Source organism: Alosa alosa, chromosome 6 (assembly GCF_017589495.1).
Source record: "Alosa alosa isolate M-15738 ecotype Scorff River chromosome 6, AALO_Geno_1.1, whole genome shotgun sequence".
Taxonomy (NCBI): domain Eukaryota; kingdom Metazoa; phylum Chordata; class Actinopteri; order Clupeiformes; family Clupeidae; genus Alosa; species Alosa alosa.
The window spans coordinates 24,272,716-24,300,271 of record NC_063194.1 but is presented as its reverse complement, the minus strand read 5'-3'; the positions used below and the strand labels follow the sequence as shown (position 1 = coordinate 24,300,271).

Genomic DNA, 27,556 nt, shown 5'->3' with positions numbered 1-27,556 from the left:
ATTAGGTATCTCAGTTTTGGGAGGGCAGTTACAGATAACAGGGAAGAAATTGGTTATTTCTCTTTTCATCAGAGACAAAACCAAAAGCAACTCTGCACTGAGCGATAGAGTTTGGGTGTAAGCAGACATTGTGGAAGCTAACAGGTAAATGGATGCAGGTTTGATTGTAATGTTCACAGATATACAGCTTGTGGCCTTAACTGAATATGTTTGCTCTGAAATCTGTATTGCAACCACAATCTGGTAAAAGTATGTAATCACATCCCATGCAACATTTAGATGGGGTTATTAACATGTGCACCGTATATGAATATTCTCTCAGTATTCATTGAAATTATACCCTCTTTGGAGCCAAACAGTCAGACAAGACAGATTATATGCTTGGTATTCAGATGGTATTGCTTGTTGAATATAAACTCATTCTCTCTCTCTCTCTCTCTCTCTCTCTCTTTCTCGTTCAGTGTTTTGCTCTGACGCTTCTCTGCCTTGTTATTCCTGCTTTATCTCTCTACAACATTCACTCTGTGAAGCTAGTGTTTTCTTAGTAGATGCTGCTCTCTTGACAGAGGGCTTATCTTTGCATTGTGTGTGTGTGTGTGTGTGTGTGTGTGTGTGTGTGTGTGTGTGTGTGTGTGTGTGTGTGTGCCTGCCTTTATTTTTGATAAGGATGACAGGAGTCAAAAGTAGGATTTACCTCCTCATGTACTGTAGTACTATTGCTTTGATAGCAATCTTGTTTAGTTGTAGGTTATGCCTTGCAGCATAGGTTAGACAAGAAATGTTATTTTAGAATGACCGTGCTGGCATTGCACGGTCATTCGAAAATAACATTTCTTGTTAGTGTTGTGTTAATGTGTTGGTGTTCAGTGTTGTGTGTGTATATGTGCCTGTAATGGCATGTGGGAAAGGGCAAAGAATAGACATTGTATCTATACATTTTATCTATATATATCTCTAGATGAAAACTATGTAAATAAGTAAGAGCCAAGAGAATGAAAGACAAAGACATCTGTACAAGTGATTCTGTCATATGGCCATGACAGTCCTTACTGCAGTTCTGGAGCAGACAGAGAGGGCTGTGTATACAGTGGAGGGAGAGGTGGGGTGTGGGACTTGCACTGGCATTAATTAGCAGCAGAGAGTGTGCTGAATAAATGTTGAGTAATTGAAGGCAGCGGGAAGCCCAGTGGTCAAATGCAGCTAATCCAATCCAGTCCACACGCCAGGTGCCACCTCATTTCTATTCCTGCTCCAGAAGCACAGTTTTTGGAGCAAACACACACACACACACACACTTGCAAATGTTCGAGATGTGCTACTGGGTACTTGACGGGAGTCCAAGCAGAGGTGCTGTGCCAACTCTCTGTCATTTGTCTGGAATAGGCAGGAGCAGTAAAAATAGTGTGTAACACAGCCACATAAACAAGCACACATACTCACACACACGCACGCACACACACACACACACACACACACACACACACACACACATACACCACACACACACACACACATTAACACACACACACACAGACTTTCTGCCACACGTCTATTCCATATTTTGATCATCTTAAAGCCATGGAATGGCACCTATTAGCTTCAAGGAGTGTTCTAATTTGGAAGTATGCTTTAGCTCATATCCTGTTAATCATTTTGAGTTCTTAATCCTTGGGCTCTTCTAAATCTGATGGATAGATTGTCATCCATATATGCCTAACAAAATGTTCAATCCTCTGAAAACCTTACCTTTTCACACCCATGGGAAGGCACACACCCATAGTATGAGATTGTATGATCTACTGTCTGATGACAAATAGTATAAATATGACAAATGTCAACAAGGACTTCAACAATAGTGGCATTAATGTAAACACAGTATAGGCATAGAGAAAACATTCTTCTGGTATTCTTATCACCCCAGTGACCATGTCATTGACTGGAGGGTTGACCAACATGACAGCTCTGCAGAAGGCGCGTCCTCTGTACACAGACAATACCCACCACAGGGAACCACATACAGATAAGTGCATGAAATCACAGGCTCACCAGTGCATGCACATGTGATTGTGGTTCAGTTGCATGTGGAGCCCTGTGTGTCGTTTCGTTGGGTTTTCAGTGTGTGTGTGTGTGTGTCTCCAGGTCGCCATTGCGAGGAACCTCAGCTGCCAGACTCCCTGCTTAATGTGAATATAAGTGGCTGCCACAACATGTGGAGAGAAGGGGATGGAAAGAGAGAGAGAGAGAGAGAGAGAGAGAGAGATAGAGAGAAGAAAGGCAAGCAAGACAAAGAAACGAGGGGAAATAGGCAGGGAGAAAAAAGAGGGGAGTAGGAAAAGCAAGGGCAGATAGTGACAGTGAGTCAGAGTGTGTAATTACCCACACGTAATGTGGTCTCTGATCGGTCGGGGAAGTGTCTGTGACATTTTTACATTTCTGCTGACCTGCGTTGCAATTAGAAATGCAATTATTTGTCACAGGGGGAAAAATGAATCCAGTTAACCTTGTTCATAACAAGACACCAATGTTAAAAAATTTGTACTAGCGTGTGTGTGTGTGTGTGTGTGTGTGTGTGTGTGTGTGTGTGTGTGTGTGATAAACCAGTGCCTTCCATTGCAGATTAAAGAAGACTGAGCCGTGACTCTGCATAAAAAACACAATCATTATTCATATATATTGGTTTTCATTGTGCTTTGTGTTTGGGTGTGTTTCTGTCAGCCCAAATGAAGGAGAGCAAGAGAGGGGGACAGACAGAGACATAGAATTTTCACAAAAAGAAATTATCGGTATGTCTGGCAGTGGCACACAGGGTGTGTGTGTGTGTCAAGGTGTGTGTGTGTGTGTGTGTGTGTGTGTGTGTGTGTGTGTGTGTGTGTGTGTGTGTGTGTGTCCTCTGGAACAGAAAATCTGAATCTTATCTCCAGAACAGAATGAAGAAGTTGAGCCAGAGCTGAAGGATCAAAGAATGAATGAAGGAAAAAGAGAGGATGACAAGAAAGACAGCGTGAGACCGAGGACACACAAAAGATAAGAGCGTGTGAAGAACTGGAAATAAGGCCAGAAGATAAAAAAGCTACACACACACTCATACACACACGTTCACACTTAATTTAGCTCAGTCCTTTCCTGTTTAATTAGCATCAGTGCCCATTAGCATCACTGTAATCGAGTTCAGAACGTGGCTAATGTGTGGCAAAAACATACAACAAACATCATGCACACCACAATGCAAACACCCCACTTGTCCACCTCAGGGGTTCAGAGGATGCAATGCGGTGCTAACATTAGCATAGCAAGGTCACGGTTTCCTCAAGATCCCTCAGAGCACACACACACACCATTGAGGTGTTTTGGAGTCACACTACAGCCAGTTGCTTTCAGAGTAAACATGTGAGCCTCCAGAACAGGTGGCATATTCTAGTGCTTAATTCACTGTGATGGGGTTGGGCAGTCCTGCCTCAGGCTGCTGGGTCATCTTTCTTCCCATTAGCAGCAACAGCAAGAGGTTAGTTGTGCAGAAGAGCACACTCATTTAACATGGACATACACTAATGAGTAGCTGCAAGTGTCCAAGAGCACGCTACTCAGATTTAGCTGTAGTCACGCCAGCAGATGGTAAGGAACAGGTTGTTATAAGTAGATACTCTTTTGAGTCCCAATCCGTGAATTAGTGAAACACACTCAGCACACACTAATCTTGGCGCGGTGAGCTGCCTGCTACAACAGCGGCGCTCGGGACGCAGTGAGGGGTTAGGTGCCTTGCTCAAGGGCAATTCAGTCATTCCTACTGGTCAGGGTTCGAACCGGCAACCCTCCGGTTACAAGTCCGAAGCGCTAACCAGTAGGCCACGGCTGCCCCCCGATCAGTTATTAGTTAGGCTACTTAAGTTCATACATGTTCCACTCACCCCTAAAGCCAAATGAAGTGTAATGAAGTAATTGATTTTAGTGCACATGAAAGGGAACATGCTAACAAGGAAAAAGAGGAGCTGAATTCACATAGGAATACAGAACCAGAACACCAGTGACAATAATTGGTGACACATGCTGTCAGGTTACAATAAGAACATTAAGATCTACAAGAAGCATCACTAATAAAAGAATGAGTAAATTAAAAAGAATGTTCTAAAACCGTTGATAGCAATCGTGTCTAAATGAAATGCCTTGCCTTGTGTAGCTGCTCCAAAACCATTTCTTCTGGTCAGATAAAAACATGCTTCAATTGACATTTGATGTTCTATTACTATTTCTTTGTAACTTCAGACACTGTGAAAAACTGGAATAAAATATTTAAGACATTTTAACATAAGCATATTGCACATAGGCATATCCTTAAAGGAATAATCCACAGTAAAAACAACCTAGGGTCTATTTATGGATGATAACAAGTTTAAACTTTAGTTTGGGAACAAAAATATGATAATACGTGGCGTAGCCAGACTGAAACTCTATTCAGAATATGAGTCTGGTTTCCATCCATTTGGATTTGATTATGGGTGTGGTTCAAAGATACAGGGGAAAAAATGCCTCTGCACATAATTGACCCTTTGCTAAGCTAAGCCCCACCCCCCTTAGTTGCTGTTGCTACGCCTGTCAAGCTTTTACACTTGGTATGCCCATCCATGTTTTCACGAATGTCAGTGTCAAATGTACGAAAAGAAATCATTGCAAATTTCTGGAAAACAAGACAAAAGGGGCTTCAGTATCCATGTGAGAGCTACATCCACAATGTCATTTGTCATGGATGTATTGTGAACAACAAAATCAAGATAGAGGGAAAAGCGTAAGGGATGTTTCATTATAAGCTGATGTTTTATAATGAAACACCTTATTCACAAGTCTTGTGGAATAAATGTTACAAGTGACCGCTATGCAAAGATAAAGATAATGTAGATAAGATAATCATAGATAATCTAAACGTCAATCTAAAGCTTATGGTCTGAAGCATAGCACATTTGGGGCGTGTTCCGTCCACTTCTGCTAGTTTGATGGTTTGATGGTTCAAAAGGGCTGTTTCTTAACTAAGCATGTATGTGTTCTGGGCGTAACATTCACCATGCTACCATAAGGATGAGTAAACGCAGCAAAACTCTGCAAAAGGAATCTGCTTGCACGCGCGACCATCTATGCAACAGTAGGATTCCATTTCCACTAAAACTTGCTTTGCTGTAGACCTTGTGAGTGTGTGTGTGTGTGTGTGTGTGTGTGTGTGTGTTTGTGTGTCTAACTACACACATAATACATCACATAATCACACAAACATGTGCTGAGAGCAACATATTCAATTTTCTCAGTTACACAAAACATTATTACTCTCTTCCCTGTGTTTACCTATAATCTCTCTGTCTCTCTTTCTCAATCTCTCTCTTTCTCTCTAACACACACACACACACATAATGACACTGTTGCGGTCGATATGCAGTTGAGCCCCTCCCCCTTTCTTCCCTTCATCTTCCCTCGGCCCAGTCTTCACTCTCTCCACCACCACCACCACCACCTTATTTCTCCACCCTCCCGTTCTAGTTTGTAACAAAAGGGGAGATGTGAAGACTGGAAGATAGAAGCTGTATGGACAAGCGGAGCTACAGGGGACAAGAGGAGACATTTGCGCGTGGCACAGTCTGTCCCCGGCACAAACCCCGGGGATCCATCTCAGTGTCGCGCACACAAGGACACGCTGATTTCCTTGGCAGGCCAGAACTGTACGATTACTAAGAAAAACCCTGCTGTAATGGAAGGGGAATTAAATGACTGATAATGACTTCAGTCATCCTCGTGCTTGTCTCGTCTCTCGTCTCGTCCTCTGCCTACTGTCCGCCTCTCCACACTGCCCTCGTCTCTGCAGCCTGACAAGAGCAAAGAGAGGTCAGAACTCACGCCTCTCAGAAGGTCTGTAAAGTCCCTCTGTCCTGGCATCTAGTATGGAACATTGGAACATAGCATTCTCTTGCTGCTATTTCTTGTCTGTTGCACCTCCAGGTTTCCCAGTTTCTCTGTTCTCTATCTCTCTCTCTCTCACATTGTCTTTGTTCCTGTGTGTGTACACCTTGCCAAATGCATTTCTTTGTGAGCCCCCAGGGACTCATTAGGCAGCATGACAGACACAGACTTGCTCACACACAAACACTTTCCATCTCTATCTCTCCCTCACACACGTGTGCGCGCACACACGCACGCACACACATAGATGTACACACACACATAGATGTACACACACACACACATGGACACCACTAGATTAAGATGACTGTTATAGCCAATAGGCAAGCTGTTGCAGATGGGTCTGACCAAAGCCAAAAATACAGACTGGCACAGAACACATGCACATCTGTTAAGAACCGCACACTCACATACAGTACAAATACATTCAGATGCGCACACCACACACACACAGTTTAAAATCAGGCATGTAGAGGCACAAAAGAGACAAAAAATGCAGTCTGCTTTTATTTGAGATCTTTATTAAGTCATGTTTTTTTCTCATACAGTAACCCATGACTGGACACACATCCACAGTCAGACCAGAAAATGTTCATTCTTACACACTCTCACATATGCGCACACACATACACACACACACACACACAAACACACACACACAGACACACTAACAGGATGAGATGTTATGAGCTTCAAAGTATGACCTGTGGAAACGCAAACATGAAAATCATGACATCTTTACACAGTAAATCCTTAATACAAACATAACATTATCCTACTCCTACTCTCTGTTTATAAAGTATCTATTAATGCTACACAATGTGCTATACACTGTCTATACGAATGTGATGAAATGTCCTTTCAGTCCATACCAAATGCCAGTTTACGCCAGCGTCATGGTAACGCTGCATTGTCAACATTCACAGCATCCATCACGGCGCCCGAATCACCTTCATTAAAACATTTTGTAGCACCAGAGAGGGTTTATAAATGTCTAAGTAAACAACATGCCGCTAGCCCAGAGTGGCAGCCTGTCACCACTCTTTTGGCCCATCTCAATTCATATCAATTAGGAGGTCTGTGTGAGCCATATGTCCTCTGCAATCTAGCATCTCACATTCATCATACCATATTATATAGCACTGTGTAACCATCATCATGCCATATTATATAGCACGGTGGAACCATCATCATGCCATATTATATATTAGCACAGTGGAACCATCATATTACCATATTATATATTAGCACGGTGGAACTATCATCATACCATATTATATATTAGCACGGTGGAACCATCTTTGCTGAGGGGCATGATGGAAATGAGAATAAGCTACAGACTCGCACAAAACTGGCCACGTCAATAAATATAACAGGAAGAAAAACTATGAATAAATTAACAGACTAATAAATATATTTAAGGATCCAAGTGTGGTTTATGCTGCGTCAGAATTCGGTTGGTTTATGCTGCTTGGTGGAGGTATGTAACACACACACGCACACACACACACACGCACACACACACACACACACACACACACACACACACACACACACACACACACACAGACACAGAGAGAGAGGCAAACATACACAAAGGTAAAGAAGAAGGCACACAAAAAAACAAAAATGCGTATTCTTCACTGGGGTGAAAATGGCCCTTTTGTTGTGAAGAGTCTCCATCTCTCAGGTTTGTGCTAGCTGTTGTCAGCTCTCTGACTCATGAAAACAACAGACTCTGTCACAGCCCCATTTCATAACTCACTTGGCTGCACACACCAACTCTCTAAGCTTCTGCTCAATTACCCCACACATCAGGGGGACTTAGTTAAAGGCAAACATCTCTCTCTCCCACCCTCCCTTTCTCACTCACTCCCTCTCCTCTTCTGTGAAGAGGACTGCTCAGGATCCATTAGGGGATTTATCACCTGTATAGCTGCTATTTCAACTCTCCCAAACACAAACTGCCACTCTGCAAATGTAAACGGTGCTCTCTGAACACAGAGCAGGACAGGGAGAGGAGAGGAGAGGAGCTGCTTGTTGGCTCGCTGGCTATGAATTCTAAACACAAACCCAAGTGAGAATAGATTTGCTCCTGCATGCTGGCACAGGGTGTCTCATAGTGGATATCTGACTCACTCACACAACTTGCACACTCACACACACAAATTTCACACGAGTATACACAGAGACGCACATTGACATTCAAAGGGCGCACGCGCACACACACACACACACACACACACACACACACACGCACACACACACACACACACACACACACACACACACACACACACACACACATTTCACGCAGGCATATTCACAGACACACAGTGACATTGACTCAAACACAAATCACACCACTCACTGCTCATAGCCTTGAGTTTCATAACAGAAGGAGCCGGCGAGGGGAGACGCTGAAACGGAGATGTAAAGTAGCGATAGCCTCAAATAAGACCACAGAACAGAGGAGAGAGCGTGAGAAAGAGAAAGAGGAAGAGAACATCAAGGTCTAACTCAACTAAAGGATAGATGGACACATTACACATTTTAAGCACGGAAGCCAAGCTGACTTAACATAATTTTAAATATCTAATTCATACATTCATAAGTAGTCGTCCCTTTTCCTCGGGTACAATGACTCAGTTCCATGAAGTCTTTAAAATCCTCTTCTTTCCTTCTTGCCATTAATTTGTCTCCCCCCAATGGCTGATAGCTAGAGAGTGTCACAGTCAACAGGGTCGTGGAGAGAGAGTTCTCTGGAGGACCACGTCACCTGTCTCCATGGAGGTTAGAGGACAGAGCACTGGGCTACAGGACACGCAGTCTGGACACACAAAAAGGCAGGTGCTGGCTGTTAGTAAGTCTCCAGATACAGGTATACTTGGATAAGTGTGTGTGTCTGGGTGTCTGTGTGTAATAAGGGGGAATCTGTGTGTGTATGAATGTAAATGTGTGCGTGAGTGTGCGTGTGTGTGTCTGTGTGGTTGACTATATCTACACCTGTCTGTGTGTGTGTGGATGTGAATATCTCTGAGATTTCTGGGGATTTGGGCTGGGCTGTTTGGACTAGGCGAGTGTCAGGACGGCCACACAGGGGAGGATCGGGTGCATGTGACAGAGCCGACGTGCGGAGGCTTCGACTGGGCAGCGGTGTGGAGAGACGGCAGTGCAGCAGCGCTAACATGGACAGCAGAACTAAACCACTGGACATACGCAGGACTGGCACGGCTGGCCTACGGATACCTGGGTGGGACAAAAATGGGTGGGGGGTGTGGGGGTGTGTGTATTGTGAGGGAGGTGTTGTGCAGATGTCTGAGGGCAGCTCTGAGGGGTTAGGAGCTGATGTCAAATCTCCTCCAGGGAGTCGGCTGGGACCAGACCCCTCTTTTTCCCACTGCTCAGCTTCAGGAAGCCATCACTGTCCTCGTTCCTCCCAACACAAATCTGCCAGAGACAGACATAAAGGGTGGGTGGGGGTGTTAAAAACGCAAGACATACCATTGATACATTTCATATATTATTCATCTAGGTAACATCACTGTCTGCTAAAACGAGCAACAGATATGGCATTGTGAATGGGAATGATGTGTGTTCTCCTGCTCACCTGTGACTCTTTCACTGCCATGTGACCCATCTCCCGGTTGCCATGGACACCCTGCATCACCCGCCACACCCTTTCACCGGGACGGACCCGCTGGACAAAGTTAGCCGGGAAGAAGCCCAGCTTGTCCCCACACCTGCCCTGCATAAGCCAGAACACAACACCTCAGACAGCTGCTGAGCCTGGGACACATCCTGAGGTGCGCTACAAATAGCACAAAGATTTTCAAAGACTTTCTCCTTTGCTTTCAATTGTCTGCGAACATTGTGATCACACACAAATGGTCTGAAGAGGTAGTTCCTGGTGAACAAACAAAAGTTCTTAGACATTGGACAAGAGGTTGACATTCAAATCAACAATGTGGGATGTTTACAACAAAAACATTCAATATGTTTTCACCTCAAATCTTCAACTCTGTTCCCCAAATTAGAACACATGTTAGACCTGTGAGTGATATGGCTGCTATAGAACACAATGTCCATATTTGCCATCTCTGTTCCCTTTAGGAAAGGAGACAAATGAAGGTGCAACTGATTACCATTCCTCATACGCTCACTGTTGTTAGGTACCAAATACAGCTTTCCATCAGTAAGCACTTGCTTAATGTGAGCAGCCCTGGTGATAAAGAAGACACACTAGACTACAAATCAGAACTAAATTAAACACGTTAACACAAAGTCTTCAGTTCAGTTGCTATGCCGTGATACCTTTTCAGTCCTGCTGCACAGCATATCTGTACAATTCGGAATCAATGAATATTTTTTTAAAAAGAAAACTAGTTTGGACTATGTTAGACAGCAAACAGGTGAGGCAGGTGTTGAATTGATGAACCCCAGCATTTAAAACACCATTTAAAAACTCCCAACGGTTCATTTCCATTTGCACTTTCAGCAACCAACACCGTTATTTCTCATGAAATCTTCCACTCCAAACAAATTGGAGAGTGACAAAGCATAAGGAAGATGGAAAAGGACGAGAAAGCCTAGGAGCATGGATGAATTGGCCGGGCACTCAATTCCATCTGAAGTAGCCTCAGCCCATTATGCATTCAATGGAAGCTCATTTCAGTTGAGCTGGTATTAACTGCTGTCTATTTCACCCTTTACAATATGGGCCCACAGAAATTAGCCTCTATTGCTGCCTATTTATATGAACTGAAACTGGGGAGGTTATGTGCGTATTTATATTTCCAATCGTTCTCTCTCTCTGTTTCTATCTTTCGGTCACTTGCTTTTCTCTCTCTCTATCTCTCTCTCTCTTGCTCTCACTCGCTCGCTCTCTTTCTCGCTCTCACTCTCTCTCTTACACACACAGACAAACACAGAAACACCCACAGACTACACTACCTATTAACATTATATGTAAACCTGCTGTGACACAGAACTAGCCAAACCTCCAGTGCTCACCTTCCACCACTCCTCATTGGAGTCATCGGTCACCTGAACCCTGTCGCCAGGACTGTGGGAGACACAGGAAGAAGATTAGGGGACATACACACACACACACACACACACACACACACACACACACACACACACACACACACACACACACACACACAGAGCATGTGGAATGACAGATGGTTCAGAGGTCCCTGTGGTGACCCGCCTCTATTTCGTACCTTCAAGATTCCACCCTCTTGTTTCTCATTCCTTCACACACACACACACACACACACACACACACACACACACACACACACACACACACACACACACACACACACACACACACACACACACCTCATTTTATCTGTGACTCATTCGCAGTACACATCCACACACAAACTTCTATTTTATTTCTTTCAAATTCTCTCTACTTTACACAGCATGTAGATTGCAGACGTACCCATAAACATAAAACATACAAACATACACACACACACACACACACACACACACACACACACACACACACACACACACACACTCACTGGAGTTCAAGGTCATTCGGCTCCTGTGGCAGAAACTTGTAGAGCGCAACATAAGTATGGATGGAGTGCACCTGTCTGGGCACCTAAGGGAAAACAAGAGATGGAGATGAGAGAGAGACAACCTGAGAAAGAGAGACAGACAGGAGGAGAACTGTGGCAACTGGAAACACATGACTCTAAACTTTACAGCTTTTCAGTTTTCACAAAGTGACACTGGTTATTTTTTTAAAGACACAATCTACAGGAAATGTATATGCATGAGCTGTAGCTATTAAATAATGAGAAATGCTGTAATTCAGTTGTAGTGAAGCAAACCTGTTCTACTCATATAACTCGTATGTGGACTTGCTTACTTTCACAGCGTCTTCAGCTTCTTCTGTCTTCTCAGGCTCAGCAAAGGGGCAATCTGAGAAAGGAAGAAGTTGGGTTAAGTCAAGAAGAACCCTATTTAGTTCTGCCTATTTTGGCTGGGTTAAGTCAAGAATAATCCAATTTAGTTCCACTTATTTTGGCTGGGTTAAGTCAAGAAGAACCCTACTTAGTTACACTTATTTTGGCTGGGTTAAGTCAAGAAGAACCCTATTTAGTTCCATTTATTTTGGCTGGGTTAAGTTAAGAAGAACCCTATTCAGTTCCACTTATAATAAGTGGAACTGAATAGGGTTCTTCTAGATCAAAAACACAAGTCAAGTCAATTCAAGTCAAGTCAAGTAAATAAAATGCACATTTAACAATAGTCTGAGCCATCTATAGTTAGTTATAGTTATAGCACAGCAAATAAACCAGTGCTTTGTGTTTAGGAAGTCAAGTTTCCTCAGGGGTAGCAGGTGATGAGGCTGGTATTGCCTTACTTATCTCCACTGGAGTTTAGCAGTGAAGTAGCGGAGGGTATGAACGAGTATTTCTCTCTGTTGGTTGCACTGTAAACATGAAAACTCAACTTAGCAGGACAACTTGAGAACATAGACATGAGTTTTCTCAACTTGGGTTCAGGTTTAGGGTCTGTTGTTGATGGTTTAGACAACAGGCACAGCTTGACAAAAATCTATTGCAACATGCTGCCTTGATTTGGGTTTTGAAGGCAAGTGAAAGTCAAGGTACTGAATCACTGTATCATTCAGACCTTGGTCACCTTCAGTGTATTTTTTCATTTTATATTGAAGGAAGTCCACCAACAGATAAGAGAAAAAGGTACAAAATGACTCAATACAAGATTTACAGTCACTAGTTGGCACTGCTGGCTTTTACTGTACAAAGTGTTACAAAGAAGAGAGAAATGGAAGGTCATCTCTTTTATCTCCGCAAAGCCAAGGACAAATTCATACACTATTTAATGAATTAACCCATCAGTAGATTACCAAAAACCTAACTGACAACTCTTCAATGGCACAATTATACAATATATGTTTAGTACACTGTATATATCATGTATATACATGTACAGTGCAACTATATATGGATAAATATGAATGGATAAATACATGATGATGTCACCATTACTGGCCAGTTTGGAGAACATTACTGTCGGTTCATAGTGGGTGACAGACTGGTGTGGTGCCGGCCCACAGATCAGTACCACACACCAACTGGTACATCCTGGAAACATTGATGATATGTACCAGATGCACCAAGAGTGTGTGTGTGTGTGTGTGTGTGTGTGTGTGTGTGTGTGTGTGTGTGTCTGTGTGTGTGTGTCTGTGTGTGTGTGTGTGTGTGTGTAAGTTGCATTACAATTCAAATCACCCTTACAAAACATTCACATTTCCAAAGAAACACACATTGATATGTTTTTTGTGTAAGTACAAATAAACAAACACATTTGGAGTGAAATTTCAAAATTCTATTTACATGCCAAGCCCCACCCTGTGGAACTATGTATTATCCCAAAAGAAAACACACACACACACACACACAAACAAAGTGTAATGCTGTTTTCAGTTATGTCATGCTCCTGAAGTCTAACCTTGTCTTGGGTCTGTGTTTACCGTCTGATTGGAGTGCTTGGCTGAGACGGGGGGCTGTGCCTTTATCGGCAGTAAAACTGATGTTGCCGTGTGTTATCGCTCCGCACCCTCTTATCAGCGAGCGTGGTATCAGAGGCTGTGTGTGTTTGGAGATGTTTTCATTTCACAGGTCCTCAAGGCTACATGGGAGATTGGGGTTAAGGGTCAAATTCTTACCGCTGTCTCCGGCCTCGCAGATAGCCTCTTCGTCCAGGCCTGCCTGTCCCTCCTCGCTGTCCTCCATCTCGTCTCTCTCATCCTTCTCATCCTTCTCTTCTGTCTCCTCCCCCTCCTCCCCCCCTTCTCCCTGAGATGGACAGGTGGAGAGAGGGGAAGAGGATGAAAGAGACACAACAAGGACGTGTTTAATTAAGAGGCCGAGCCTTTGACACCTAAGAACAGGCACTTGAAGGACTGCACACCTATTAGTAGGACCTCCATTGGTTGAATGACCTCATCCACTCAAACAAATACATAAACACTCATGCACATGCGCACACGCACACACACACACACACACACAGGGGCGCAGGAGATATTTTGAAAGTGAGGGGGACCAAATTGTGAACACAAACCCATAGTGAGATCAGATTTCCAGATATCGGATTGCCACCTCTGGCCCACTTTCGACCATCATATTTTAAACTTGCCAGAATATTAAGATAATACCATTGATTGTTTTCAAACAATTGTTTTCACTACTTGGGCCAATAATAGAATACTGGTCACTACTTGGGCTAATGGTAGAAAAAAGCAACATGGGATGTTGATATTTTATGAAGCCATGAATGAATCATCATGCCTATGATCCAAACATAGACTACATGATCAAATAGCCTAGTTAGGCCTACTTAAATTGTCTGGTATAAACCAAATCAACTCTCCACTGTGTGTTTGCAGTTAATATTTATGCAACGTTAGAACTTCACGTGTTGGCTTAACAAGTTACCTGTCCAGAACACACAGAAAATTGCAACAGAAAGTTGCCTTTATAATCAACTATTTGTTCCAACAGCATTTAAACAAAGCATTTATAAAATTGAAAAAAAAAAAAATTACATAAGAAGTAAAATAAAATACTGTTACTGTAGTGACTGTATCACATTATCCCAAGTTTCAAAGAGCTCCGCACGTCTGTGACAGGCAGACGTGACACCGCTAAATTCTCAGCTTGTTTATACCCCACACTAAACGCATAAGAACGCTAGGCCCATCACTCTGGGGTGTGGTAGCCTACTCTCTGGGATTTATGCACCAAGGTAACTGAAGTATCCAATTTGTGTCTTGAAATTATGTTTGAAATAAATGTCTTAGAACAAAAACGTTGATAGACTTGTATTTTATAGTTAGGCTAGTGAAAACGAGTTGATAAGTAGGCTAGTTGAGTTTGTTTTCATAAACCTAACAGCTAACGTCATGTTGAGCAGGAGGAGTTGAGCACTAGGCTACCATAAATCCTCAAATTATGCCCAGGATTGATTCTATTTATAGCAGGACAAATAAAGCAGGTTCCCATATACAAGACGGGGTAACAATTGCCTACCATACCAACAATTGCCATCAGTCCACTAGAAGACATTGTTCGATTTAAGTCAATGAAATAACCTCTTCTTAATATTTTATTATATGTTGTATTGTATTGTATTATGTTGGTTGGATTAATAGCCTACGGTTGGCATAGAAAAGTCGTTTTCTTACCATGGGTCTCCAACACACGTTCTCAAGCTCATTGTCTTGCCGCCCCTTTCGAGCTAATTGCCAGGCTGAAGCCTACTACATTTAAACACAATTGTTGCGACTCAAGGCATTCCAGCCTACGAATTTTATAATTAAACAACATAATTAAACAATAACTCAATTTAGGCTACTTGGCTACGCAAAAAGGTTTCCATTACAGCACAACCCCTATTCAATGAAGGGCTGTCTTGTCTCGCAATAAACAGCAGTGGAAATCCCGACACTTTTTCAACTGCATGAAACTTAACAGTGAACCATCAAATATCTGTCAGATTTCAGTGCCCATCAGTCCCAACATTTAGCAATATAATCAAACAGTCCAAAAGTAGGCTACATTAAATCCCAAACCAAACCGAAAATGCTTTTGATAGCCTACGGGTATGCATGCCGCTCCAAACGAAATGCATGTCTAAAGCCTGCCTCGAATAAAGCTGATGATAAATGATTTATGCTAAGCAAGTAGCCTGGATTATTTTATGATTGTTAGTAGACAAACTGGCTTCAGATATCCAACAGAGTGAATATGAGATTGTGCTGTCTTACAGTACTGTAGATGGCTGTGGTTAGTGATGTGATGCTGTTAACGGGGAGTTTTACAGTTAGCGCAAATCCTATGTTATTATTTATTTAGCGTACCTATAAGGCTTTTTTTCCTTATCAAAAGTGAGGGGGATGACGGCTGTCTCTTCAGCACTGCAGGGGACATATCCCCCACGTCCCCCGTGCCTCCTGCGCCCCTGCACACACACACACAGACACACACACACACACGCACACACGCACACACTCTAAGTCCCCCACCCAAAGAGAAACACACACATGCGTACCAGGCTGCGGGTAGGAGACTCACACACACTCCCAAAACTGGAGCGACTCATTTGAGCCAGGGTGGTGCCATAGCGCAGAGCTGCGTAGATAGGATCCATACGAGCCCTTGCGTCTAAAGTGCACACACGCACACGCACACGCACACACACACATACACACACCAAGAGAGGAGGGGAAATAATGTGTCAAAGAGACCAGAAAAAATGGCAATAAAAGGAATAAAACATCAGATTCCAAATTGAGGAAAGAGGGGTGAGAGACGGAGGAGCAGGGGAGAACAAGATGAAAGAGTGGAATGGAGAACAAGATGAAAGAGTGGAATGGAGAACAGGAGCAGAGAGACTGACACAAGAGAGAGATAAACAGTCCACATAAAGGGTTTCTGAAATTAGCACTCACATGGGAAGAAAAGCAAGAAAACAACAGGGAGAGATGAAGAGGAGGAGGGGAGAGGAGGGGAGGAGGGAGGAGGAGAGGAGGAGAGGAGAGGGGGGGGAGGGGGGAGAGGAGGAAAGAGGAGGAGGGAGGTGGGAGAGAGGAGGAGGGGAGAGAGGAGGAGGAGAGAGAGAGGAGGAGAGGAGGAGAGGAGGGGAGGGGGGGAGGAGGAGAGGAGGAGGGGAGAGGGGAGAGAGGAGGAGAGAGGAGGAGAGAGGAGGAGGGGGAGGAGAGGAGGAGGAGAGGGGGGAGAGAGGAGGGGAGAGGAGGAGGAGAGGGGAGAGGAGGAGGGGAGAGAGGAGGAGAGAGGAGGAGGGAGAGGGAGAGGGGGAGAGATTTAGGAGGGAGAGGGGAGGAGAGAGGGGGACATACGATGAGAGAGGAGGGAGAGGGGGAGGAGGAGATGCATGATGATGAGGAGGAGAGAGGACATGAGAGAGGAGGAGGAGAGACGATGATGCATGAGATGGGAGGGGAGAGGGGAGGGGAGAGAGGATGATGAGGATGATGATGATGATGAGGATGATGATGATGATGATGATGATGATGATGATGCGATGATGATGATGACATATTTATTTATTTATTGAGGAGGAGGAGAGGTGGAGAGAGGAGGGGAGGTAGAGAGGAGAGAGGAGGGGAGGTGGAGAGAGGAGGAGAGGTGGAGAGAGGAGGAGGGAGAGGAGGGAGGTGGAGGGAGGGAGGAGGGGAGAGGGAGAGAGGTGGAGGGGAGAAGCAGACTCACCTGGGGTAGGCTCTGGTTGAGTCTCTTTGACCACGCCCAGCTGATCGTTGCCTAGCAACGGAGAGCTAAAATTGCGTTTGAACATCCCAGACTGGGGGGAGAGGAGAGAGGGAGAGAGAGAGAAAGAGAGAGGATGATTCAGGAGATTAATCGAGACAATGGGGTGCATTACTGCTGTAATAAACAAATAAAAGAGAAAACAATCTGGCAGGACATCCACTGGAGAGACAGCAGCAGAATGGGCCACCTGAGAGACATCTCACTAAGACACTAAGGCGTACACAAGTAAACAAGTTCACATGCGAGAGCTGCTTTATTAAAGTCCTAAATTTGTGCTTAGGTCCAAATGTTTTTTTCCGTCTCTTCTCTCTCTCTCTCTCTCTCATATTTGTCCTCCCTGAAAAGGCTGCTGAGGTAAACACGAAACTGTCTTAATTACCGATCAATACTGAAGATGATGATTACATTCCCTACAACCATTACCACACACACACACACACACACACACACACACACACAGGCAGATAAACATACTTTATCCTGGGTCCTCCACTGTTGGAAAGTATTGATCCATACTCCCTGAGTTTGGATGAGAGATCTGTCTGTCAGCAGGTGAGGACAGAGGAATGGATTTCCTCTCAAATCTATCCATCTATTTATCTATCCATCTTAGACTTCTACATTCCTCCTATCTGTCCATCCCTCCATCCATCCATCCATCATCTGTGAAAATATTGTTTTTCATCTCTATCCCAATGTGTTTTAGTCAGACTACAAAAGTGCTGATGATATCATTCCTCTGTCAGTCTCCTCACCTCGTGTTCTTTACCTCAGCACCTATTCTGTGGTGACGCTGTCAAACTGTTCACTGTGATATGTTCAGTCTCACTGAGCTGGCCCAAAACCAGCCATCTCTGTATAAAGCAGACACCATCAGACAGCTACATGCATGCTTCAATAGATTCTACTTCACAGCAGAACGGGCAGGATTGCTTCAGACTGAAGCTATCCATCCAATAAGCATGCATTTATAGAATACAAACTTGCAATAGTGAAGTTATGGCATACCATAACTGACTAGTAACTGGATTTGAGCTGCAATTGTGTAACTGTTTAACAGTTTAACAGACATCATAATGTGGAAGTCTAGTCTAGAATCTCTGTTTAACAGTGTGCAAACTTCATGCACTGAAGTCTAGTCTAGAACCTGTTTAACAGTGTGCAAACTTCATGCACAGAAGTCTAGTCTAGAACCTGTTTAACAGTGTGCAAACTTCATGCACAGAAGTCTAGTCTAGAACCTCTGTGTAAGTGAGTCCACAGGTCATGTGCAGGAGTCTAGTCTGGGACCTCTGTGTGAGAGGTTGCAGACTTAATGTGCAGAAGTTTAGTCTAGAAAGTCTGTGTAACTGTATGAAATGTTCTGAGTGATGAGCACGGGAGTTCACGTGTGTGTTTGACCAAACTTGGTTGTGTTCCAGCTGCAGGGACACAGTGTCTCGGCCCATGAAAAATGGTAATTCTCCAAATGGCCACTCAACATGTGTGTGTGTGTGTGTGTGTGTGTGTGTGTGTGTGTGTGTGTGTGTGTGTGTGTGTGTGTGTGTGTGTGTGCTACATGTAATGAGGATGAAATTAGACTCACACAGCTCTCAAAACACACACGGAACTGTATATGAGCATAGTGTGTGTGTGTGTGTGTGTGTGTGTGTGTGTGGCTGGACAAGCCTACCTTTCCTTGACAAGGCTGCTGTGAGAGTTCTGAGGAGCACCAGAGGTGTGCTCCCATCTTACAGTTCTTACAGCGAAGCCCCTGCTTGGAGTTCCCTATGACCAACAGAAAGAAACACACCGAGAGAGAGAGAGAGGGAGAGAGAGAGAGAGAGAGAGAGGGGAGAGGAAAAGAAGAGGGACATGGAGAGTGAAAGAGAGGGAGAGACAGGGAAAAGGGTTCATGTAGGTGAAGTGGAACAGAGGAATTTCAGTGGGAACAAATCATGTGGGTAACCATGTTTGGAGAAGGAAAGCGCAAGAGACAGCTCGACAGGCCTGGGCTGAGGAGCCAAACAAGAGCTACAATCAGTCACACTGACAGAGTCTCAGGGCACTGAGCCAGGGCATGGGAATACTAAGTGACAGACACACAGACACAGCTAACCTGAGCACTGTTTGTATGTCACAGGAAATGATGCAAACCTGACCGGTATTTATGGCTGCATTTATAAAAGTGTGATTACATCTGTGAGTGTCTGGCGCGGGTTGTTTGTACAAGGCTAAAGAGATGGGACCAGTCGGGAGGTCTGGCTAAACCTCCTATTAAGTCCATCTGTATATTGGATTATGAGTATGTGTCTCCAGCATTACAGGCCCATTTATCCTCTTCCTTTGGGTCATGCTGTTGTAGACAACCACCGCCCAGACACTGTGTATGTAATGCATGGGCTATAAGCCTATTTAATATACATTTACTACTAGTATACTACTACATTACCCATAATGCCTGCAATCAGTGCACCAGAGGAAAACACAGGAGTGTCAACATGACGAAAGGTGCTTTTCATCTGCAGGAACTTGGGCCGTTTATCGGGTGGCGCAAACGCATAGCAGTTGATAACACTCAGTGGCTTCATGACAGCTGTAATGGTTTGATAAATGAATATACCAGCAGTACTATGATAATAAAGCTTATATTTCAGCTTATATTTTAAATGGATTCATTCAGTGACTGGCTAGTGTCACTGTGTCAGCTATCATTTATTTTGCTGTGTAATCTTCCTGTTTTTAAAAATGGTACTTTGGTCGTTTTCCCACCCACATCACATGCCGTTTAACCAATAACCATCAACAATCACAGCAAGTACCACCCAGCAGATTGAGGGCCCTGCAGAAGAAGCTATACCCCCAAAACGCCCATGAATGAGGTCCTAGGGGTGGTCCCTGCGGAGGAAAATGACCTGGAGGAAAAAGGCGTGGCCCTGCTGCTGGACTGGACGGCTTACCCACGATGACGTGCTTGCAGAGCTGGCAGCTGGTGGGCCGACGGAACACGTGCTCCAGGAGGCAGTGTGTGAGCTGGGGGCGCGGGGGGGCGATGGAGGGGGTCGGGCTGGAGGAGGGGTTGGGGCTGACCGAGAGCGACGGCGACGGAGGGAAGCCGCTGGGGAACGGGGTGCCCGGCAACAGGGGCGGTGAGGGCGGCGGCGGGTCCGCCTGGAAGTCCGCGGGCAAGCGGGCATCACTGTACGAGCGCTGGAAGAAGTTCTCCACACTCTTGCTTCGCATGAATTTGAGCGAACATTTCAGACGCTGGAGCTAAAGTGGAAAAGAGAGGGAGGGGGAGAGAGAGGGAGAGAGGGGGGGGAGAGAGAGAGAGATTAAATCAAGAATAGAAATGATGAGAAACAAGGACATGTTTGATTACAGTAAGAGGGGACTGACACACAAGCACAGCCAGTTGAAGAAGGAGTTTACATGAATTAGCCTGCTGTGCATTGAATGACTGATTGAATGCCTTGAAAGATGTGCAGATGATGGATAACCTCTCTCACACACACTCACACACACACACACACACACACACACACACACACACACACACACACACACAGGTAATTTTTCAAATGTTACTGGTGCCTCGTTGCCACTGATTGACAGATTGACCACTCACTCAACTAAAGGTGAGTGTTTAATAATCACAACACTAAGAGCAACAGTGATAAATAGAGTGAGAGGGAAAGATTGAGTGTGAGTGAGTGAGTGAGCGAGCGAGCGAGCGAGCGAGAGAGAGAGAGAGAAAGAGAGAACGATTGAGAGAGAGAGAGAAAGAAAGAAAGAGAGAGAGAGAGAAAGAAAGAAAGAGAGAGAGGGAGGTGTATGGTTGTCCATTTAAAATTGTGACATGTTATTGCAGCCCAAAACACTAATATCTTGTTCTAGTTCACCACCACACATATAACTTACATAATCACACACTGTACGTGAGTCATGCACAAACATAGAGTTTTTAGGAAGTAGATACTGTTATGGTTCAATTCACACTTTTGAGTCCCTTCGGGCGTCATAGGCAGCCACTTATCAACCTGTTTCAGAGAGACACCCACAGAGTCAGATTGTCCTCTTTTAAGGGTGAAGACATTTTGAAAAAAAAAAAAAACTGAAAGACCCTCGTTCACACTTTGTCCTCTGCTGAACCGACACACCTACTTGTCCACAGTTCAGCAATTTATGAGGGATTCAACAAGAGGGATACTCCATACAGTACACTGTTGATGACAATGTATTTGTATTGGACTGAACTGCACAAAATAATATTATTTGTTACTCATTCAGGAATAAAAAAAAGAAAATACATAAAGAGCATTTCAGAATTAATCAGACCATTCCAGTTAATCCTGAACGTAAGTGATGGCAAATGACAGTAGCCTAGTGGAGCTCTTGTGTTCTAATGAGGAAAAAGCCTCTTAAAGCAATCAAAACCAATCTGAACAAATCATGGAAGTACCACCAGAATTTCCCTTTACGTAAAAATACGTAAAAACATCAAAGACTGTACAACAACTTGATTAAGCCCGTCCAAGCGGTCATCATCAGGATGTCTCTTGTGGCAGGTATCATGGGAGAGTTCTGCATCTGAGCACACATCAACAGTGGGCTGGACGCTCCTCTGAAGTAGAAATCAGACAGTCAGAGGACCACAGGCACAAGGCCCGGTGCACACAACATGAAAGGATGAAAGGTTAATGTGTGTGTGTGTGTGTGTGTGTGTGTGTGTGTGTGTGTGTGTGTGTGTGTAAGAGAGAACAAGCAAGGTCCTGGCCTCTGTGTGCCATATCAGAATAGACGTCAATACCATCTGAGGGAGAGGTTGCATTACACTGGCTCTAAGGTTAATGTGTTTCTGTTCCTGTCAATTGGGTACAGACACACACGCACACACACACGCACGCACGCACACACACACACACACACACACACACACACACACACACACACACACACACACACACACACACACACACACACACGTCGTCTCTACTGGAGTGTAGTGAGTAAAATGGGAGGAGGAAATGACAATAGGTCAAGTCAAGTCAAGTCAAGTCAGTTTTATTTTTAAAGCGCATTTAAACATGCAACCCAAAGCGCTCCACAAACAAGACACATAACAAGACAAAAGATGCCGAATGGAGCGGCGTAGTCACCAGCATGCCCATGACATCAAGACATGACAAATACATTTAAAAAATAACAGATACAAAAAAGGTGTTTACATCGCAATGGGAGAGCATCTCCTAATTGCTACTGAATCAATCATTGTCTGTGTGTGTGTTTACTACCTGTGTCTGGAAACCAAGCTATTATGCTTTCGACCAGTGCTGACCAGCGGGTCTCTGAATCAACTAAGAAGTGGGTGAACGGCTGCATGTTGTTTGTTTTAGTGCCATGTTTGTGTGCATGTGTGTGACAGTGTGTGTGAGTGTGTTCTCTACTGTTGCTGTCTCTCAGGGAAAAGATGGAGAGGAACAAGGGAGAGCGAATCCTCCAGGTATCTGTGTGCACACACACACACACCCCAAACCTCAATCACCAGGGACAAAGATATGCACGGCCACAGAACCAAATCAGGACAGGTGTGGTTCATGGGGAACAACAACACTCACTGACAATGTAGACTAGCAAGAGCAATTTTTCTTCAAGGCAATGCGCAATGGGACGCAACCTTCCTTGGCAACTTTATTCTTTTACCCCAACACACACACAAACAAATTATGCAGGCTCATTAAAAAAAAAAAATCTGTTTCTGACACAAAGGCATCTGTTGGCCCAGATGTTGTGTGCCTCTGACTATTAGGCTTTTAAGTTTCTTCATTCAGGTCTTTTATCTTCCCTGTGTGGTTTAGGGTTTCTCTCTCTCTCCCTAATACACACACACCCCCACACCCACTCACGCTGTGCAGGAAACAGAGCACCACCCATGCTGTGGGCTACAGAGGGTTTCAGTTGTGGGGGAGATAGGGGAGATGTCATCCTGACAAAAACGGTTCGGCAAAAAAACTCCACTTTCTATTTATAGAAATCCGTTTTTAGATGAATGATCATAATGCTGGTTAGAATGGGCTTGGTCATGAACCATTTCATTTTTTTTAACAAATCAACCATTAATACTGGCAATACATAAAGGCATTTTACAACATCTATTGCACAGTATGCAGCATTAGAAATGTTTTCCCCCAGTATAATAAGGTAAAGAGGAGCATATTGCACTGATACACTGGCGCACCTATCCAATGATATCCTGCAACAACACAACATGAATGTAACACTTTATATTTGCATGATTGTATGTAATAATTGAATGTAATACTTTATATTTGTAATACTTTATCTTGCTCTGTGGAAAGTAGCATTCTATAGCACATGGAAGGCTTATGATTGCGAGAAGAGAAGAAGAAAGCAGACACAGGGCCAGATGAGAGGGCAGGGTGGACGATGAGGGCACGCTGGAGCAATGAAGGACGGGGTAGGCACATAGCAGACAACAGCGCTCAGTGGACCAAAGGCCTGATGCTCCGACCAAGACTGATGAAGAGGAGGTGATGAAGAGGAGGTGATGAAGGGAGGGGGAGGGGGTTTGTCAGTCGGTTTCTTTCTCCCTCTATCTGAAATACTACCATCCCTCTCTCTCTCTCTCAAACACAGACTGACACACACACACACACACACACACATGCACCACCAGTGGAGTACAGCAATAATTTCAGATGGCCACATCAATAAAACTGATGTAATTATGTAATTATGTTTATTTCTCAAGCAGTCATATAGAGAGCTGGCAGGAGCTGGTGGGGGGGTGGGAGTGATAGAGGAAGCAGAGACTGAGCATACAAACGCAGTGCAATCCATCTTCATTCTAATGGGCCATAGGATCAGCACCCTTTCTTGGGCAGCCTTATTGTTCCCCATCCATCAATACAATGATGTCCTTTACACGGTCTGTTTCACCACACAGCCACCAAAAGACTGTTCCGGAAGCTGCGCCACCTGCGTACACGACTTTCACTGTCTGCTCATCAAGTTCAGTCTCAGCTTTCATTTTGTGAGAATGACAAGATCCTGTGTGGATGAATGCAGAAAGAATTGCCAAAGTGCAGTGTGTGTGTATGTGTGTGTGTGTGCGTGTCTGTGTGTGTGTGTGTCTTTTCTTGGAAATGTACTGAAGCTGCTATTCAAATACTGAAAGAGAACTCCTTAAAAGCACAGGCAAATATGGACAAAATACACACAGACACTCTTTTTGGGTGGAAGAGACAGAGGGGGCAGGGGAAGGGAGGGAGGGAGAGGGAGAGAGAGAAAGAGAGAGAGAGAGAAAAACTATTTTCTCAGTTCATCAGTTGTTCATTGCGCTGACTCAGTGACCCTGCTGACACACTGCCAATCACTGAGAGAGAACAAGGCAGGGGAGGAGAGGGGGGGAGGAGAGGGTTAAGGAGTTCTCTGCCACTGACCTGATGCTGGGGCTTGTGTTTGTGAGTGACTATATTTGTGTCAGGCATGTGTAAGGACATACCGGTAATTAGAGTAAGGGAGAAAAAGACTGAACAAGAGATGGGCTTAATGAAAATGGATGGAATGGTGGATGGGCAGATGAATGGATGGATGGATCATGGATGGATAGATGAAAATGACAGGCAACAGGCTTGTTTTTCTTTTCTTGCCTGAGAAAAACTGGATGAATAAACTCAGCCCAGTGTATTTGTGTCACTAAAAGCTTTTGATTCGTCCAGTTCCAGTTGCAAATCTTGTTGGTAAAAAACACCTAAAAATTTGACCACTTTCATCACGTCAATAATCAATGAGGCGGTGGGGTCTAGTTTTGAAAGGACTCATAGATGTGCAGACCACGAATTTATGCAAATACACCTTGCAGGCACATAAAAGTAGGTCTGTGGTTTCATTTCAGTCCGTTTAGTTCGTCACTGCTCTTGCGTCATGCGCCTCCCGCGAAGGTACTGACGCAATACGCGTGCAGACAACAAGCAGGTTAATGGAAATTGACTCAAGAGTCGGCGCAAACACAAATTATTACGGAGCAAGGTTTCGCAATACGACTCCAATAAAAAATAATTTAATTAACTCGATGAAGGGCCATTATAGCAAATTTAAGACAAATTGTCAATCGACAATTATGTGTTCTATAGCTGTCTGTCACAGATAATGTGAAAATAGGATTTGGTGGAGCCGGGGTAAGGGATATGATACTCTAAAGTTCCATGCTTAGGCAAGCTCGCCACCTCATCTCCAAAGATAAGTTTGGCGTTTGGCGCTTACCTTAGTCACAGGCGTGATGGACATAGTGCTTGGTGACCGCTGAAGTGTACAGTGGGGTTGTGACTCGTTCTCCATCTCGTTGTTCTCCGTCATGTTGATTAAGTGTCCGTTCAAAAGTTTCAACTCTGGCTTTGCGCACAAGCGACAGCCCCTCAAAGAAGTCCTTAATGCGTGTAGAAGTGAGTGTTGTCCTCAAAGAGCTTTCACGAGGGATCAGGAGGGAACAGCCTAAGAAATATTCGGCTCTGGACCGTACATCTGGTCTTTCTCTGTGAGGTATAGAAAAGGTATCCACGAGCAACGAGAAAGCTCCCCCTGTCTGAGTCGCTAAAGGACCGCGGTCAGCTTGCACGAACAATTGATAACTGTCGATGCGTGACACAGATTGATGCACGGTCACTTCAAATGGTACACACGCTTATCCAACAAAAAAAACTTGTAACTCACTGTGCGCCTGAACACAGACCACTAAGGATCCACAAACTGGATGTTTTTAAATAGCACTCTATTTAGATGGTGCATTTGGTTCCTCCTTAAGCTCAGACTGTCGTTTGCGCCAGTGTGTCTCAGTGCGGGGCCGCAGTAGTAAGCATTCAGGGAGGTAACCAGACCCAATTTAACGGCAGCTTAACCACACCTCTTTTATGGGGTTCACAGCAAGGATTGGTTCATGTTGCCACAGCTGGAGTCATCTTTATCATGCGTTAGATTTTCCATTTAAATTAATGGATCTATCTGACACTTTTATCCAAAACAACTTGGAGTAACCTGATGTGTTTTGCCAGGAATCGAACATTATGATAACTAGGCCTACCTAAGGTACATTTAAGCACCTAGTTGCACTCCTGCGTTTCCAGAATATACAGGTGATGATCAGGGACTTACATAGGCTAGCCTTCAATGTGAGCATGTTATTAAAGTTATTCAATTCAGAGCCGGACAGTCTCTTTACTCCACTACAATTCTATCCATAGCCGTGAGTACCCGTTACTTCTAAAAAAAAAGGAAAAAAGAAAAATCTCGGAAACCCTCAATTTGTTGTTTCCCTCTCAAACGTGATTGAATTGTGCAGGCGCCACTGATTGGGACAGCCTATCAGCAATCACCTTCAGGTTTCCGCCAGTCAACTCCATGGTCAGATTTAGATAAGAGACGAAACCTTGGACGAAACAATGGATGAAGACGCAGCAGGTCCATCCCGGGAATGTGCCAACCCGTGGCCACACCTCGCCAGACGATTTCAATTTTCTGAAATATTTTGTATTTGAAATATGTATTTTATATACATGTATTAGAAATACTACCCATCCCTGGCAACATGGTAAAAAGATGAAAATGACTTGACATGTAGGACGTTTCTGTATATAAATGTAAGCACTGTGGCAGTAGTAATGCAATATTTATAAAATGTAGGCTACTCTTGTACTCTTGATACTTAAGTACTTTTAAAAACAAGTACTTCAGTACTTTTACATCTGACTGTTGTACTTGCTGTGTAGGCCTACTCTGTCCGCCTTTGATTAAATTATCGTCTGTATCACCTACTGGTCCTTTGCTACCCAAAGCTACTGGGAAATTTAAAAAGGACATTACACTAAAGCGACAGCAATTAAGTAATCTGACGATGTGCAACTTCAAATGTCGACTCCAAGTGGCTCTCTTGGTACAGTGTAAGACGGCTGGGAAATACCCTGGTCATAACCTGGCTGTAAAGCTGGTCAAAACAATCAAGACACGGTGCAATCCATTATCATACCTTGCCTACATTGCAGAATATGTCTTGATAATGTACATGGTGGGTTTCAAAAACATATCCTGTTTGTATATGGTCCATTTATCTGAAGCCCTACACTGAGGGACAGCTTGTAGAATATGTCGCTATGTGAATAACCGTTGTTGTCAGGGCAGCTGAACTCGTGTTTAATCAACTGGTCCCAGTCGGTCAACTTGCCCTCTAGAGCCAACTGAGCCAACAATTCTCCATATACCTCCGTGCGCTCCTCTCC

At 44.1% G+C, this 27,556-nt stretch overlaps 1 protein-coding gene across 1 annotated transcript; it reads right to left on the bottom strand.

Moving 5' to 3' along the window:
• Positions 1 to 6,438: 6,438 nt before the first annotated feature.
• Positions 6,439 to 26,125, bottom strand: LOC125296834 (SH3 and cysteine-rich domain-containing protein 2-like). Its single transcript, XM_048246938.1, has 11 exons — positions 25,551 to 26,125; positions 20,225 to 20,537; positions 18,958 to 19,052; positions 17,226 to 17,316; positions 16,045 to 16,157; positions 13,658 to 13,787; positions 11,831 to 11,883; positions 11,478 to 11,560; positions 10,951 to 11,002; positions 9,548 to 9,685; positions 6,439 to 9,387 (listed from the first exon to the last, which is right to left on the bottom strand). The coding sequence occupies exons 1-11, from the start codon at positions 25,641 to 25,643 to the stop codon at positions 9,289 to 9,291; spliced, it is 1,260 nt and encodes a 419-aa protein (XP_048102895.1). The 5' UTR covers positions 25,644 to 26,125; the 3' UTR covers positions 6,439 to 9,288.
• Between the last annotated feature and the right edge of the window lie 1,431 nt (positions 26,126 to 27,556).